Source organism: Cyrtonyx montezumae, unplaced genomic scaffold (assembly GCF_038088225.1).
Source record: "Cyrtonyx montezumae isolate F1298 unplaced genomic scaffold, pur_monq_1.0 scaffold_3, whole genome shotgun sequence".
NCBI lineage: Eukaryota > Metazoa > Chordata > Aves > Galliformes > Odontophoridae > Cyrtonyx > Cyrtonyx montezumae.
The window spans coordinates 108,059,576-108,076,961 of record NW_027072034.1 but is presented as its reverse complement, the minus strand read 5'-3'; the positions used below and the strand labels follow the sequence as shown (position 1 = coordinate 108,076,961).

The following is a 17,386-nucleotide window of genomic DNA, read 5'->3' as shown; positions in this document are numbered from 1 at the left end:
GTAGCCCCACAGGAGAGTTTTCAAGGGTTCTAAAAATTTAGCAGTTTGTGGAAAGATTGTTGCCTTCCTAAGGCTCTCAGTGCACCTTTAATGTATCTCTGATGAAGTGGTGCTGAATGAAAAGGTTATTGAGAGTTAACAACCAGTCAGCTGCAAGCATAGGCTGATAAAATATTTAATGACTATATATGAATAGTCTACTAAGCTAAGAGAAGCTAGAACTAAAGTACCCTTAAATTCTTCAAACCCTGATTCACATTATTTAATTATATCTTAACTGCATTATTTTTTCTTTCTAACGAGTTATGAATCTCTTACTGGTGTGGATGATATTTGCATATTATACTCAATTGCTACATAGTTACATAGTTATTTTGTTCTGAGTCTTTTTATTTAGGTGGAGAAGGCTAATTCATTTCCATCTTTTAAGTATCTTTAGGGTGAATTTTTCACTCTGATCTTTCTAGATCAAATATGAAGATGATAATACCTTGTGTTGTAACACTGATACTAGCAAGATGAGTATGGGCAGAGTGCATATGAGCAATATCAGATAGAGGAACAGGCATTAAATACTCATTTCCATTAAAACTCAAACGAAAGATATTCAGGTTAAAATTAAGTCTAGAATACTCACATATTTTGAGTATTTTTAGGAGTTGGAGTGTACTTTGATTTCTTTTTATTTCTTATCTGAAAACCATAATTTTCTATTAATTGTCACACAATTCCGTATTTTGCAATGTTAAGAATGTTTCCCGTGTTAGCATATTGAGTTGTTTTCTTGTATTTTACAATGCAAATAAAATACTGTAGTACTCAGTGCAGGGAAAAACCCCAAAGCAACTGAATTAAACTTCGCAGTTCAGAGTTTTAAATACTTTGAACACTTGGAAAAACTTTCTACCAAGCCATTTCTGAATTGAACTAAGAAATGAGAAAATTTAGCTTAACATAGCTGTCCTAAACCTAAGTGTTTTAGAGAATTAAGGCCTGAGTCCCATATATTTTCGTAAAAACACTGAATTTTAGATACCACATTATCCTTCTAAAAATTAGAAAAAATATAAATGATAATTTGCAAGCCTGAATTTTACACCTTGTGTCATGGGTTGAGGGCCTTTTGTCCACGATGGGGGGCTAGGCCCTCCTCACCCCTCCCGCCACAGAAAAAACATAATACCTTGTTCCTTTAATAGTGTTCTTGAATTCTCATAAGATTACAATTATATTCCTGTATTTTAGCTCTTGCGGTGACTGCTATTATTATTTTTTAGTTGTATTTTTAATCTATATCTTTATAACTAGATAAAATATATTTCTCTCTTGCAGTTCATCATCCCAGCTGAAAATAAACTTGAAATTCACAAAGATCAACCTCGTGCACTTTCCATTCAAAGTTCAGAGATGATTGCTACCAATACAAGATACTCACCAAATTGCAGACACTCTGATCTGGAAGCTGTGTTTCAGAACTTCAAAGACTGTGAATTTTTTAGCAGAACTTTTACTATGTTTCCTAAGTCCTCGAAGAACTTTAATCTCTTGCATCCAATCTTCCAGAGACATGCTCATGAACAAGATACTAAAATGCATGATGTTTATAAAGGTTATATCATCCCCAGATTGAATAAATATGCGCTGAAGACATCTGCAGCTACTGATGTTTGGGCCTTGCATTTTTCTCAGTTTTGGATAGATTATGAAGGAACGAAAAGTGGGAAGGGGCGACCAGTAAGCTTTGTGGACTCATTCCCTCTTTCACTTTGGATTTGCCAGCCACTACGATTTGCAAAGTCACAAAAAGAGCTTTTATCACACAATCAGCCAGCTTTTAACATTCCAAAAAGTGAATCTAGTGATCTTGCTAATAGGTTGCAACGTAAAAAACTTCTAAAACAATATTACAGCAGTGAGACAGAGCCCTTGGCCAATGGCATTCAAATGTCTCATTTCTCTGATGCTTCAGGAGTGCTTTCTGAAAGTTCTTCCTCTGATGCAGATGTACATGTTCTTGTCCATGTTCAAAAACATGTAAGCATGCAGATCAATCATTACCAGTATCTTTTTTTGCTGTTTCTCCATGAATCCCTTGTGTTGCTCCTGGAAAACTTAAGGAATGATGTAGAAGCAGTGACAGGAAAACCCGCAAAACAAACAGATATCTGCATTGGGATACTGTTGAAAAGTGCAGAACTGGCCTTACTACTCCACCCAGTGACTCAGGGAAACCCGTGTAAGTCTCCAGTTGTGGAAGAAGAAAGTCCTATGGCATCAGAGCACTCTCCTTTGGAGAATGGGGAAGCTCTTACTTCTGAAAACAAATTGGTCAATAATAAGATGGAACAAGCTGGTATTAATAATATTGATTATGTATCTAGCTGTAAGCCTATGAATGCTGAAGTCAAAGGTGTATTAATGGATCCCCTTTTGTTTAAATCGGACAGTACTATGGATTTTCAGAAAGGAATATCATTTTCAGATGATGCATCAGATAAAGGTTTGGGAGATACCAGTGAAGGAGGAAGCAGTGGGCTTTTTAGTAGAAGCGATTCAGAGGAGGTCTATGGATCTCTAAGTGACAAAAGTGGCTTGCATCATAGGGATTCACTGTCCATATTAAATAAGAGAGAAGATTCTACGGATTTTTTCATTGATAAAGAGGATGACAAAAATATGTTCTCAAATAAGTTAAATGAACAGGAAGTTACAACTGAAGCCTGTCTTAACCAAGTCCCTGACTCGGAAACAGAAACTGCCTTAGAATCTGAAGAGCTTGATATCAACAAAGAGAAGGTGACCTCAGTTAGAATGTTTGCATCCCAGTCTTCATCAAGGTATAGAAGATCTAATACTAGATCAGTATTACTGCTATTTGAAAAATATTTCTCAACCTTGTTGTCTGAGTCTTCTTGACAATGGTCAATAAAGTGGGCTTATCTACCATCTAGTAGATGACAAATTTAAAAGGGTATAAATTCTGAAGATATGTGGTAGCATTCAGTAAAATAAATAATAAAAAAAATAAAATGAAAATGAAAACAAAATTAATTGGTTTAAACAACTTATTTAACTTTCAATCTAAATGTTTCAAAATACTTATTGAGTAAAATGTTGGCCTACATACAGGAATGCATGTTGTTTCTTCACTTGTCTGTTCCATGCTAAAGGACTGTAAAATAATCAGATTTTTTTTTCTTTTGTGTTTTGCCTGGTTTAGATGATTTTTCTAAAGTAAGTTCTAGAAAATTCCCTTAATGTGAAACAATAATTCCCTGTGCCTTTATGTTTCAAAGTGCGAAGCCTAAGGAACGCTGTCCATCCAGTCTTCCTGCATTCTCTGTTTCCTACAAGAATATGAAAAGAAGTCCATCACAGGTCTCTCTGGATACCATCTCTATTGATAGTATGATGCTAGAGGAGCATTTGGTGGAGAGTGATGGAAGTGATAGCCAAAGCTTTCTAGAAAAAGGTAAATACACTTAACAAAGTATTTTTAAGCAATGCATGAAAATGTTTTTCGTGAATAAAATAACACTCAGATGGATTGTGGTGCAGCAAATCCTGGGTATGTTACAGTACTATTTCTGGTAGCTCCACTAGTGAGTAATACCAAGTATTTCTACAATATGTCATCTCAAGGGAAAGCAATTGGTTGTGCTACTTAAGTAGCGCAAATTAATTTCAGCACTGCATAATTTTCATCTCTTGAGAGCTGATGCATTGCAGTGCTGTGTTGGAACCCTGAATTAAGCTGTTTCCTTTAAGCACTTGCTTTGGTTCTAAGTTTTTGCAGCCTTGTACCCTGGAGCACACTTGAAGTGGTAAAGAAGCTCCAATTTTAAGAGTCAGTGGGGGGGAAAGGATGGGGAAGGGATTTTCATGTATACTTGTCATGCTAATTCACCAAGCAGATAATTTGGTAGTCTACTTGCAGCTCATTCCTTATTAAGCAGTTCCTGTCTAGTGATTGTGTAACATTAAATACTTGTTTCATTTTTGCTCATCTGTACATGAGCCTTTGATTCTGATCAGTGAGAGGGAAGAATTCAGCCATATAGTAATTGTCTCTACATAGTCTGCAGCACTGTGATCTTGTGTAACTAATGATGTAACTGATGAAGTCATTTTCGAACATCAGGAAATAAGAAGACATTATTGGTACCTGGTTTCTAATGAGTTCTGGTTTTGAATTTGAATGACAGTAATTTTTCCTATAGATCTATTGTTCTAAGCCAATAATAATAATAATAATAATAATTCTGCACTTGCAAATCTGTTCTTTTTTTTGGATTGTAGGAGTATTTGTGCATATGTAAGAGCATGCCATAAAATAAATCTTCCATTTTTAATAACCTTTATATGTCTTCTTAACTTGAAAACTATTTAACTGCAAGTTAAGTCTACATGCTTCCTAGCATGTAGGACACAGTAACCTCAATGATGACTCCAGTGAAAATATATACATGTATCATTTCTTTAAACATAAAACTGTATTTGCTTTAAAGTTCCTGTATGGTATTCTAGATATACACCTTGGAATCCTTAACCTTTTTTCTCCTGAATTAGATTGATATTTGATTTAGAAAACTGAAAAAGGCCCTTCAAAAATTTCCAGGCAATCCATGCAGAATGCCATTTCATTTTTGTCACCACCCTGCTTTACTTGCATAGCATCTAAAACTTCAGGCTATTTGTATGAGGAATAGATTTGGCAGTTCAGTCGTAGGTATTTGTTTAATAAGCTGTTTAGCTCATTTTTTAAAAATCAATTTGTGTATGCATACAGTGTATGCATATCTGACACTGACTTTATCTTTAATGCAACAGTGATTCAGGTTATACTGTGCTAACTTTGTATTTTTTCTGATGTGTGTGTGGAAGGTATTACAGCCACAAACTATCAAAGCCCATCTGAAAATGCCCATGAAGGAGGCACGGTGACTGAAAATTGTGATGGGTCATCTCCAGATGCCATGAGTGCTGCTTCAGAGAATGCCCATGAGACTAGTGAAGAAATGGTAATACTATTGAATTCCATTAGAATATATGGTTTGGTAAATTCAAGATTAAAATAGAGCATAATTTTTGAGGTGATTTTCAAGTAGCTTTGGGAGCTTTTGTTAGTGCTTTATATAGGCCTGCAGATCTGATGCAATTATAAGAAGTACAAATGAAGATTATAATCCAAGTTATGCTGAGCATTCTCTACCCTTGCTATCTCCTCTACAGCTACCATTGAGAAATGACAGTAGCTATTTTAAAATGCCAGAAAATATTTCTGTTCTAGTGCACAGCAATATTTTGTAATATCATCATGTTCTTCTATGCTCTCAAGTACTGAATATGGTATTTTAAAAGTTTTTTCACATATAGATTAACCACTATATTGGATTAACACTATTGGATTGTAAGAACAAGGGCATGTAGGCAAATGTCCACTTCCTGAGACAGCATGCAAGTGCCACCTTTTTTCACTTGCTTATTCACTTACTCCTTGCTGATCTTTACACTAATCAGTACTTTCGGTTATATTCTTGTGTCAGTTAAGGTCGTGAACCAGAAACCTAAGGATGCATGAGTCAAATGAAACAGTGAGTTTCATTTTCATTTAAAAATAAAAACAAATGAAAGAATGCATAGCTAACTTAAATGATTGGCTCTTAAACGATTCCAAATAAGCTCTCAGTCACTTCTGCACATGAGTAATATGGAGAGTACTAAGTTCATGCAGCTTGTTACACAAATATAAGCTGGCATGTTTGTTCTACTTGTGGAATATACAGGGAAAAATAAAAAAGAGAATATGGGGCCTGAATTTGTAGTAGCGATGATGGACCTAGATATTCCAGTACCAAGGCTGACTTTTGAAACTGGCTTCTACTCTTTTCAAAAGGAAAAAGGACTGACTACTGTGCAGAATGCTGAACTTTTGCATTGTCTTGGTTCTTTATCTTGATCTAATTCATCATAAGCACAACCAAGTATTTTCAGTGCTATGCAGGAAGTTCAGTGCATTCTTAGAAAATTTCAGGTTATCACACATGCCATGTATCAAGAGTAGGGAAAGTCTGACTCAGGACTCTTCTGGGCAGTTCTGAATTGTTATTGGTGGGTTATGAATACAAGACTAATCTGAACAATTGAACCAACCCATTGTCAATCCAATGGCTGCAAAATGGGAAGTAAGAGAACTTTCTGTGAGCAAGAGCAATGGATATGAAGATTCTTCTCTTTTTAGAGAGGGTAGAAAGGTTTAGGCAACTTCATAGACAATAAACAGTATAAATTCAATTTAAAATCTTGCATTTTATCTTATTCTTTGTTGACAGATGTCTGTTGTGGTTTTCCAAATATTTGGTGTTAATGGTGAAATTGACATCAGAGGTGAAGACACAGAAATATGCCTTCAGGTCAACCAAGTGATACCAAATCAACTTGGAAATATCAGTGTTCGGCACTATCTTTGCAACAGGACTGTGGGTAAGAACTAACAGTGAGATCTCAATTAGGAAAATAAAGCATTTATTGCACTGAATTCTTCTGATTAATTTGTTTTTGTTTTTAACTCAACTAGGTTGCATTACATTTTATTATTGTTTAATCAGGATGTAATTCCATTACTGCTCTAATGATACTTTGCTTAATAGTACCTTGCCCTGTTTCTGAAGGTAGTTTATTCTTTTCTCCAATATATTTTCTGGACTTTTCCAGAAAAAACCCACAGATTAAGCTAATTTAAAAAAAACCCACAGATTAAGCTAATTTATTGTCTGTGCTGTAAGAAAAGTGAAACACTTTCCTGTGCCATGAAAGATGTGCCACTGTGACAGCCTTTTTTTCCTTTTTTTTTTTTCCATAAAGCTTGATATGAATGTAGTTTCATGCCATATACTGGCGCAACTAGATCAACCAGTGTATTAAATCAGAGCTGTACTTGAGTGTGGATCTGTGTACATTCTCTGCCAGAAAACTTGTTCACATACTGTGTGGTTTTTTTCTTGGCTTGCTGTATTGGCTTGTCACTTTGTCTCAGTTTGTTTTCTTCCCTTTTGCCAGCCTTCTTATACAGATTGTAGCTCTGCTGTACTATAGAGTTTTAGGGGTGGATGCCTGATGAACCTGTCTTCTGCTTCTGGTTCAACTCTTTTCATAGGAAAATGTTACAGCAGTGGCTGACGACCATTTCTTTTCAGCCTTGCAGCAGCATGCATTTTCTTCAGGAAGCTTGATGGTACAGCCTTTGGTGTCCTAGCTAAACCAAAGCAAAACAAAAAATTTACTGGTAAACTGAGTGACTGCCAGTAGCTGCTGCCTGAACAGCTGTTGCATGCTGTTGCAATTGTGTTCTTGCATCTGAAGACAAGAGAGGTCCTGCAGGGGAGGATTTATGTCTGACTTTCAGTTCATGCATCAGCAGATGGGTTTGGTTTCCTGTCATGTCATTATAAAAGCAAGAGGGGAGTAAAGAGTAAAAACAACAACAGCAAAAGTAACCACAGCACATGCTACAATTATTTATAGCTCTAACCTGGACAGAAGGGATTTAGGTATTAAAGTCCTTAAATATTCCTGAGAGGAAGAGAAGCACTCTGCTGTAGTCTACACTTGGCTTTGTTGAACCTCACGAGGTTCTCCTGGGCCTGCCACTTGAGCCTGTAATTTGACCAAGCAGAGTGTCAGTGTGACTTATAGAAAACCAGGCAATTATTTCATAGTTCTAATCTGTGCTGCTTCTGGTTCAGAGTATCAAAAACCTGAATCCGTAGATGCTGACACTGTGAATGATTACTATGGCATTGCAGGGTCAATTAACAGTGTACCAACTATGCCTTTTAAAAATATGTTCACGTACTGCAAACATCTTTTCTTTGACAGGCAGCCTAAGTATGTCTGTAGGGACATGATGTATCAAAAAGCTTATGTCTCATGAATGTAATGTGATCAGCAGAGACATCTTGGAATTTAAACCAAGTGCCTCGTGAGCTGGGTGCATAATTTCAGAAGGAAAACAATTCTGTGAAGTATGTTTTTTTTATTCATTTGGAGGTGAGCAGGATAAGCATTACTGAACAGACTTCCAATTTATTTTCTTTTCTTCCCCTAGCTAGACATTACATGCACTGCTAATAGTGATTTAAACTGTGTAGGAATCTCTGACCAAGAAGCAATGTAGCTAACTTGCAGCTCACCAGTGTACTGGTTTCTGTGATTGTTTTTGTAATGCTTGTCAGGTAATTCAGAATATCTCTGAAGCAGAGGAGTAAAGGGTAACAAATACAGTATGCTTTATGACTTAATATCAGTACACAGCAAGGCAGTCACCACAGGAAACCATAAGATCACAGGATAACTGCCCTCATTCCTTACCTTTGGTTTCAGCTTGGGCTGTTGTCACTCAGCTAAGAAACACTGAAGATCCTGGCTCTGTCCTTACTACCTTATCCTAGATAATTGAAGACTGCAGACATCCCCTAAGCTGTCTCTTCAGTTTTACTCTAATTGTTCGTATTTGTACAAGCAGAAATTAAGGAGAGATTTCAACAAACTGCATATCAGTAATGTGGGGAGAGCAGAAAGAAAAGGATAAAAAGGAAACACGAACAGAAAGGAAGCTTTATTCCACCTTTACGTTTAATCTTATCCTCTTTTTTTTTTTTTTTTTTTCCAATATCTAAGCTCCTGTGTATTGGATATGGCTGAAATAACTACAGGTTAAACGAAAAAGCGTCTCTATGAAAAGAAAATCTTGTTTTAATTGTCTTTTAATCTGTTAACAGGTGGATGCCCTACTAACAGAAACAGATATAATTTAGATGGTTTTACTTAAGTTACTTTGTTTTCAATTATCTTTCACATTTCAGCGCTTGCTTCTTAGTATAATTGCTGTGAACATTATATGCTTTTTGTTATATAGATTATTTTGCTAGGTCAGCTGTCACAATGACAGATATGACTTCAAAGAGAATCCCTTGGGGTAATTATTTCTGGTGGTGAACCCTTTTTTCTCAAGTACAAATGCATGTTGGACTTATTTCCTCAATATCTCATTAGCTTAAATCTTTTATTTAATTTCTAGAACTGTTCAGTTGAATGTTGCAATTGTCCTTACTGGTTAAAAACATTGAATCTAATAAGAGAATGCTAGTTATTTAAGGTTCAAATCTACTGCTACAAATAACAGAAGGAATATATGGTGATGTTCTCTATCTTAATTGCTGTTTATTCCTGTGGGTTAGCAAGTAAGTTGTTGTGCCACAGAACTCTGTCTTTCCAAGGTAATACCTTCTCTCTTAATATGAACTGTCTTCTGTGTTTTTTGAATTAAAATTGAAGGAGTTGGGGGAAAAATATGAAAATAATTGCTTTTTGATTGCCAAGGCACTGAGAAAATACAATTTTTTTGTGTATAACAATACTTTCATGTTGTCTTGTTTGTCACAGTGAATTCAGTACAAGTACTTGTTATATACGGAAAATTTCTCTTTTTACTTTTAGGTGATGTAATTAGAAAGTCAGTCAGAATTTACTATGTACATGCTATGCAACATTATCCTGAATAATACTTCCAAAGTACTTTTGGAAAACTGTTTGAACAATGGAGATGGAAGTAACTGAACCCGAATTGCTTTTTGTACGTTGCAAAATTTTAATGCAAATTTATTTTTCTTTTGCGACAGGTTCTGATTGTAAAGCTGTGGCTGGACCAGTTAAACCATCACCTGAGATCAGTCTGAGATGGGAGAGTGGGCCTAGTGCCATCATACATTCTCTACTGGCTGTAAAAAATGGTTTTCTTCAGTGTCACATTGAGAACTTCAGTGCTGAATTTCTAACGTCTTCCCTCACAAACATTCAGCATTTTCTAGAGGATGAAGCTGTTGCAGAAGTGATGCCTATGAGGATAAAAGTTTCTAATGCAATGATTAATTTAAAAGTAGGTTAACAAAGAGCTATATAACTGCTTTAAGGAAACTGAATTTTCATTTCTTTGATAATGACTTGGTAATCTGGATACAGTTAACTTCAAAGGAAGTGCTTTGTAATGTCTTTAGATAATACTAAAACAATTTAAAGATCATAGATGTAGTTAACTCTGGTATGCACAGAGAGGAATACTCTGCATGACCAAGCTATTTACATAAATTAGTATTTGTTACTTTTTTTTCCCATCTTCTCCCAGATACTTTTTTAGAGTGACAATGTTTAGGGGCATTGCAGGTAAGGTACTCCAAATGTCTAAATGCACTGTGGGTTTGTTTTTTCTTATTTATTTTTAAACTAGGCTTTTTTGATTAGCAAAGTAATGGTATTTTAAGTACAAAACAGTTTTTTGAGGTTAATTTTCTTCTTTAAAGGACAATTTTCGTAATGAAAGTTCAGTACAAAATAAAGAAAAATTAACAAGAGTTCCAGTTCAAACCTCTTGAATGCTGTTTCTCCAAACTCACATTTTCAGGTTGTGCCCTGTGTAGGAACAGTTACAGTGGTGAGAGAAGCTCCATTTAGTAACTTAAAATAGTAACACTAAGAGGACAGTGCTACTCAGGTCTCCTCAAAGACGTTCTTTCAGACACTTAAAAAAGGAAGTGGTGAGTTCTGTTCTGCAGAACCATTGGATGCAGAAATGAGGACAGTTCAAAAATAATAAAAGATCGTTGTAGTGTTACTTTGAAAATTAATAATCACCCATGTAAATGGTGAACACAGTGAGGACTGGAGTAGTAGGTCAGATTCTGCATGTGGGGCTAAGGCCTTGATTCTATTAAGATCATTCTTGACTAGAATGTCAGCTGCTGTCTGTTCAGTGTTCTGCTCAGACTTGAACATACTGCATCAGTGTTCCCTCCCTCCTTTGTGAAGCTTCTCCATCCCCTGAGGATCCTTAGGCACTCCTTTCAGGCTGTTTCCACAACAGAAGTAGTGCAAGGACATTTGTTAAGAATGGATCTGTTCCCCAGATTTCAGTGCATCACAAATGTGAATGCTGAAGTGGAAAAATTTTAAAGTTTTTAACATACAGTCACCTAAATCTAAAAAACAGAGTTTTGCTGCCTTATTGGCAGAAAAGCAGACTTAGGCAAATGGTTCTTGAGAGAACAGCTGTTCGTGGTGGGAAATATACACCAATAAAATGGCATTAAGATTCTGCTTGACAGTGTAAGCACTGAAGTGCTTGCTCAGCAGTGCATATGTTGCAATTAAGTTGCTTGTGATAGCTGATGAGTGACAGATCTGGCATACACATGATTCATTTTTATGTCATTGTTGGTAATAGAGAGCAAGAGAGTATGGCCTTACTTATAAGCCTTATGCACCTTATGCCACGTTGTCTGTTCAGTGTTGTGTGTATTCTGCTGAACAAGACTTGTTGCAGGGTGTTTTGTAGGGGAAAAATAAAATAACCTTACTTAAACTCCTGATTTTTCTTTTGTATTTTCTGCAGCAGTCTCAGTGATGTTCAAGAAACTTTGACAGTTACACCTTGGCAAATTTCTTGCTGTGTGCTTAATGATAATATGTATGATTTCTTTTTTTGCATTAACCTATTTGGTAGGGATAATGAACTGTACAGATTTCCTGGGGAGACCCCAAAGGAAGTAATTAGTGATGTTTTCTTTCCGCTGAGTACAAAATGAACTCAATTGCAGCTGGTGTCACACCAAACTAAATTCTAAAAAGATGAAGTTCTGTCAAGAATGGTAGCTGTGCTGCTGAGTCTTCAAATAGGTCAGGGGAAGATCAGATACTATGTAGTGTGGGCTTCTTATCTCTGACTGTGAGAACTCCTGAGCTAATGAGTGTCTTAAGTTGGGATTAAATCTTATTGAAATGTCTGTGAAAATACTTTGAAGTATTTTAGCCAAGATGTATATATTAAGTTCAGCAGACTTAACTCGAGAGATAAATTTAGGCCTTTAATATGATCCACAGGAAAATAAAAAAGGCACAAGTGGACATCCCATTAAAAAATTCTGCTCTTCAAAGTTCCCTGTCAAGTTCCATTAAAGAAACTTATGTTTATTTTCACATCTTAGCTATTTTTATTTCCCGCATACTCATTTTTGGGTACTTTTATTTTTCAGGATGATAGTCCACGTGAAAATCTCAAAGCATGTGACGTAGTACCCATAAAACTACATATAGACCTACTTTGGATAGAAAGAAATGATGATGGCTCTTTCTTCATTAGAGGTTTGTATCTTTCTGCCACTGGCTACCTCAGTATTGAAATCCAATTATTACTAGTTCTGTTCTTGTCTGTGTGTAAACACGTAGCTAATAATAAAAAGGTAACTGGTGATATTTCATGTAAGTAGTGTTGTGATGGACCTTAATTCTAAGTGTAGGCACTCAGAAGAAATTCACTTTTATGAGTAGTGTATCGTTTGTGGCAGCAACCTGCAGCTGAATGTGTCTGGTTATTGGTAGTAGATAGTCTTTTGTTTTACAGTTTGTGCTATTTTGCTATCAGGTATTTTAAATAGTGCATATTATGGTAGCATCCTGTCAGCTCATGACTAGGTTTACTGCTGAGACTTGCATTTCAGACAGAGACTTAACATTATACACATTTCATAAAAGGTACAATGTGTTAATTTTCTTTTCTAGGCAAATATAGGCAAATACAGAATACCGGTAACTGCTGACTTGTACAGATAGGTCAAAATATCATGGAGTAATCTGGTCCTATCCCTTGCTCAAAGCAGGGGTAGAGTTTGTCCACCTTCAGAAATTAGACGTGGGATGAAATGGTAATTTAATGAGAGGATTTAGAAGGATGGGGAAAAAAAATCAGAATGTTAAGAAAGATGCCTTTATTTCACACTTGTTGTACAGCAGAATGTTTTAATAGATGTTATAGTGCACTTCAGCTAGGAAGTTTCCTCAAGTCATTTAAGTTATTTTCTAATGTAAAATCTTAATTTTGCAGGTTTATCCCAATATCTTTTAACATAAATGCAGTCCTCAGATCTGATTTGGACCTGCAGATATTATTAATAGTTCTCAAATTTGTGCCCACCTCTCCCCCCAATGTTAATGCATGTTCCAGGCATATGATAATGAAGGTCTGAAATACACAGTTATTCAATTATGTTTTTTGAATCACAAGCTCCATTGTCTTTGTTATGTAGCTAATTACTCAGAATGCATTCTCTGCAGGAACGGCAGCACTCTGTATAAAAATATGATAGTTTTCTTTGAGCTAGAAGATCTGTGTGTTATTTCTTCTTCCTCCTTTCCTTTCTCTATTCCTCTGAAAGAGTATTAGGCTATTATTTGGGTTTGATTTCAATTTTTATTTTTAATTCTGGAAGGTGAATATGAACGTGCCTAATATTTCAAGTGTATTTGTTGAGGTGGCTTTAGTTTACTGCTGCTGCTGATTAAATTTTATTTGCAAAAAAAAAAAAAAAAAGCCACAAATGTGAACACTACTCTCAAGCATCGTTCTGTGATCTAGATAATCAAAGGGTAAATGATGTGTCAAAGATGAAGAATTCGAGTAGTGCACTGCAGCAAGCAACAAGACTTGGTGGACATAACACAAAGGACCAAGCCACACAGACTACTTGTGAAATTCCTAGCCCAGTTAAACGGAACAGAGATTCAGCTGACTTCATCAAAAATGAGGTATTAAGAATTCCCATTGTTGTTTGTTTTTTTTACAGTCATCACTGTTGTTGGATTATCTGAGAGTGAGCTGGAGATTTACTTCTGTTTAGAAATGTATTTCAGTTGGAAAGTATCAATTGCAGATAATATACTATGGTTCAGTACATAAGCATTCAAAATCAATTTAATACTGCATTCCAAACAGAGTGGTCATACGCTGCAGAGCAGTTCTATCCCTTTGTATCAAATGGAGTTTTATGAAGGAGAAAAGGAGAGAGTCACAAACTGTAATACTCCTTTCTTCCTTCTCCCCATCTCCCTGATTCCTGTACAGCACAGCTATCAAAGGCAAAGGACTAGATGGCTGAGTCAGGCTGTTACGAACCTGTCAGCCATATCTGGGTTTTGAACTGATGGTGACAAAATTCACGTCAGTTTAGCTTTTTATTCTCCCCAGATAAGCATTCATTCTTAGGCATCAGAACCTAGTGTTACTTCCACTCTGCTCCAGAATGGAATCTGGGGTGTCTTGCCTTTTGAGCTGTCTGCATCAATTCTCTCCATTTTCTGCTGTCATTAACTGGGAATCAGTCACCTGACCCCAGCAGACTTTCCCCAGACAGCGACTGTGACCACTGATGCATGTCATTTTACAACTTAGTGTAATGGATAATGTTGACAGTACACAAACACCAATAACATGGTTTTTTTTTTACTCAATCATTTCAGCTTATTGAAGAAAATGAATGTCTCAAACAGGAACTAGCCAAAGCTAAAATGGCTCTTGCTGAGGTCCAAATGGAAAACGATGCCCTGCTTCATCGTATAAAGAAGATGAATGCTGATCATCAGTAGGACACTGTTCTGTTGGTGCAAAGCACTGTCAGAACTTCAGGTGATTGCAACCTCTGAGGAACTGTTTGTGAATTGCTCGAAAACATGGTTATTACTTTTTTGGTCACAGACAAAAGCTTTTCATTGCAAACAAAATGTTTTTGAAAGTGTTCCAGTATCTAATGACATTTTCAGAATAGTAACTTTTTTCAGCCCATTTTAAACTGAAATGACTTTGGAGGAATCGGTTTATACTGTACTATATTAATTTACTGAAGGAAAAAACCATATCACCTACTTTCAATATTATCAAAGGAGATGTTATTTTTAAAATGTTTTTTTTTTTTTTAAACTGGATGGCTCAGCAACAAAAGAAGGTGCCTAGCTGCTTAACTGAGTAAGGTGTACCATGCCTCATTAACAAACTGTACCTCTGTTTGTTAAGGTTATGTTCTAGTATTACTAGATGGTTTCTGTATAGGAGGTTACATTTGCACTATGATGATACATTAGATCCTCTAGAATAGTATAGCTCCTGAAAATTAAAATAGCCCTAAACCGGCCCTAAATTCCATGTAATTTGCCCAGAGAGGATTTTAAGAATAATCCTCTGGTGCTATGGAGTTCCATATACCCTTTCCACATGTACTGCTAAAATACCGCTGGAGAATGTAAGAGGGCACAATACTGGACTTTATTCCAGCACGAAAGCCCACAACATCTGTACAGCTAGTCTAATTTAGACGTTCACACGTATACTTTTCTCCCTCTGTGACGAGGAGATAGCCCCACAGAAGGATCCAGCAATTTGGGAAGGGTGAACTTTGAGCCATTTTGCATCCGTGTCTGATTCCGTGAACTTTACCAGACACGCCCAAGGATTTGGTCCAGTGTATTTAAATATGTAAGGTCAATGCTTGTGGGGGTGGGGAGGGAAATTCCTACAAGGATTCGTTAATTGTATATTGCTTTTTTGATTATAAATATATATATATACACACACATATATATTAAAAAGCTTTAGAGAAACAATTACCCTATAAAATTGTGAGATCACATGAGATGTAATTATGCAATTTAAACCATGGGTGATTTGTACAAATTAAACAATTTTCAGCTAAAAACTGGTACGAATGAATAAAAAAGCACAATGCTGTGAAACATATAATCAGTGTGCTTCTGGGAAACAGCATTAAAAAAAAAAACACATACCTGTAAGAGCCTGTTTTTGCCTGAAGTGAAAAGGACTGAATAATTTCACTGGTGACCTTGAATCTGACAACTGGAATCTTTCATTTACTACCACAAATTGTTTCTGCTCTGTAGGATGTCTGAGGGAAGTTTTGTTTGTAGATACGCAGATAAATGTGGATACATCTCAAGAAGTACTCAGTACCCAATGGTTTGACTTTGTGTATTCAGGCTATCAGACTGGTTTAAATTAAACTGCTTTTCATTAAAACTTTTTGGAGGACACAGAATTTTCACTGCTGTAAGAGGTTATTGAAAGTGTGTAGTTTTAATCAAGGGCTCTATGGAAGAACTGGTTCAGACACTATTTTAAAGCCTGCCCCCCGAAACCCAGAACTCAGCTCCCATTTTAATACCCGTGGAAATGTATATTTTACTCTGAATAAGGTGAAAAAAATACGTGTGACTGTTTCTGATACAGAAACTTAATGTGTATTTCAAAAAGGTATTTAAGACATCACAGTGTTAAAAGTGGGTAGTCCACTTTACACAGATACTGTGTCAGATTTAGGGGAGGTGTTCTCAGTGGGTTGAATTCTCATTTTGTACTCTTTAAGTTGGTAATTCTAACTCAGCTTACCCCTGCCAAGATCTAGTTAGAATCATTCTAAAGAAAGGAATGTATGGAGTAGTTAGCAGCATGTTGCTGGAGTAATATATTAAGATGTGTTTAATTTTTAAAAAGAAATTAACAGTGATATGAGACACTACTTCCTTGTCACTGTACAAGCTGGCACCAGTTTCTGTTAGCAAAAAGGAAAAACAAAAAACCAACCAACCAAAGCAGCTCTTCCCAGAGCAGATACAGAAATTCCATGTTTTGTCTTTTACACTTCATTACAACTGAATACATTTCTTTTTCAGGACAGTTTTGTAGTAATGAGCATAATATGTGGACAGTTCAGAAGCGTGTGCTTGCTGGTGGGCTTGACATTACTGAGAGTGATGGTAATGTGTGACTCTGACATGAGTTTTAAATCAAAGTTATGCAGCCTTACAGGATTAGTTATAAAAGTCCTGTGGAAGAGGTAGAGTTGTGCAGATCCTGGCTGCTCTCTAGTGTGTCTGTGTCCCTGTCCCTGCTTAATGACAGTCCTTGGATCACATATGCCATGACGTTTTTGGAGGGAAGGATGCTGCTCGTTTGGAGGGAACTGCATTCCTGGCCTGTCTGCATCCATTTTCCCTGGTCCTGTTTTCCTTGTCTGTTCAGTTGTGAGCATCCTCCTTTAGGAATGGACTTTGAGCCTTAAGCTGGAATCATAATTGATCTCTAAAGGATAACTGCTAGCTACAGAACATTTCCTAAGCCTGATGTGGTGATGGTTACCCTTATTTATATGAAACATACGGGGAACGTGACAATAAGAACTTCTATCAAGAATCTACACTTCCAAAAGTATAAAATATAATGATACAGTGCAGAAGTGAACAGCTCAAAGTGAACAGGGTAAGTAAAGAGAAAACATTTTCTATACAAAAAAAAAAAAAAGTGCTTGTGTTGATCTAGTTCTGAAAGCAATGATAGAAAGATCAGGTTTATCACTAGTGGTGGTGTCAAGAAAACATAGGGAAAGATTACCAGCAGCAATCACTTGCTGGAAGAACAAAGCTCTGTTTTTCAATTAACTTAACTTTAAGACTGGAACTTTTCCTTAATAGAAAACACGAGCTGTGTAGTTAC

At 36.2% G+C, this 17,386-nt stretch overlaps 1 protein-coding gene across 1 annotated transcript in view; it reads left to right on the top strand.

Annotated features, from left to right (window-relative positions):
* BLTP3B (bridge-like lipid transfer protein family member 3B) overlaps positions 1–16,635 on the top strand; it is a 51,675-nt gene extending 35,040 nt beyond the window's left edge. Inside the window, exons 14-21 of the mRNA XM_065742744.1 lie at positions 1,333–2,837; positions 3,297–3,472; positions 4,885–5,021; positions 6,333–6,483; positions 9,681–9,937; positions 12,087–12,195; positions 13,466–13,635; positions 14,347–16,635. Coding sequence (XP_065598816.1) covers positions 1,333–2,837; positions 3,297–3,472; positions 4,885–5,021; positions 6,333–6,483; positions 9,681–9,937; positions 12,087–12,195; positions 13,466–13,635; positions 14,347–14,472 — 2,631 coding nt within the window. The 3' untranslated portion in view covers positions 14,473–16,635. The remainder of the gene's footprint in view (positions 1–1,332; positions 2,838–3,296; positions 3,473–4,884; positions 5,022–6,332; positions 6,484–9,680; positions 9,938–12,086; positions 12,196–13,465; positions 13,636–14,346) is intronic.
* Positions 16,636–17,386: the final 751 nt, after the last annotated feature.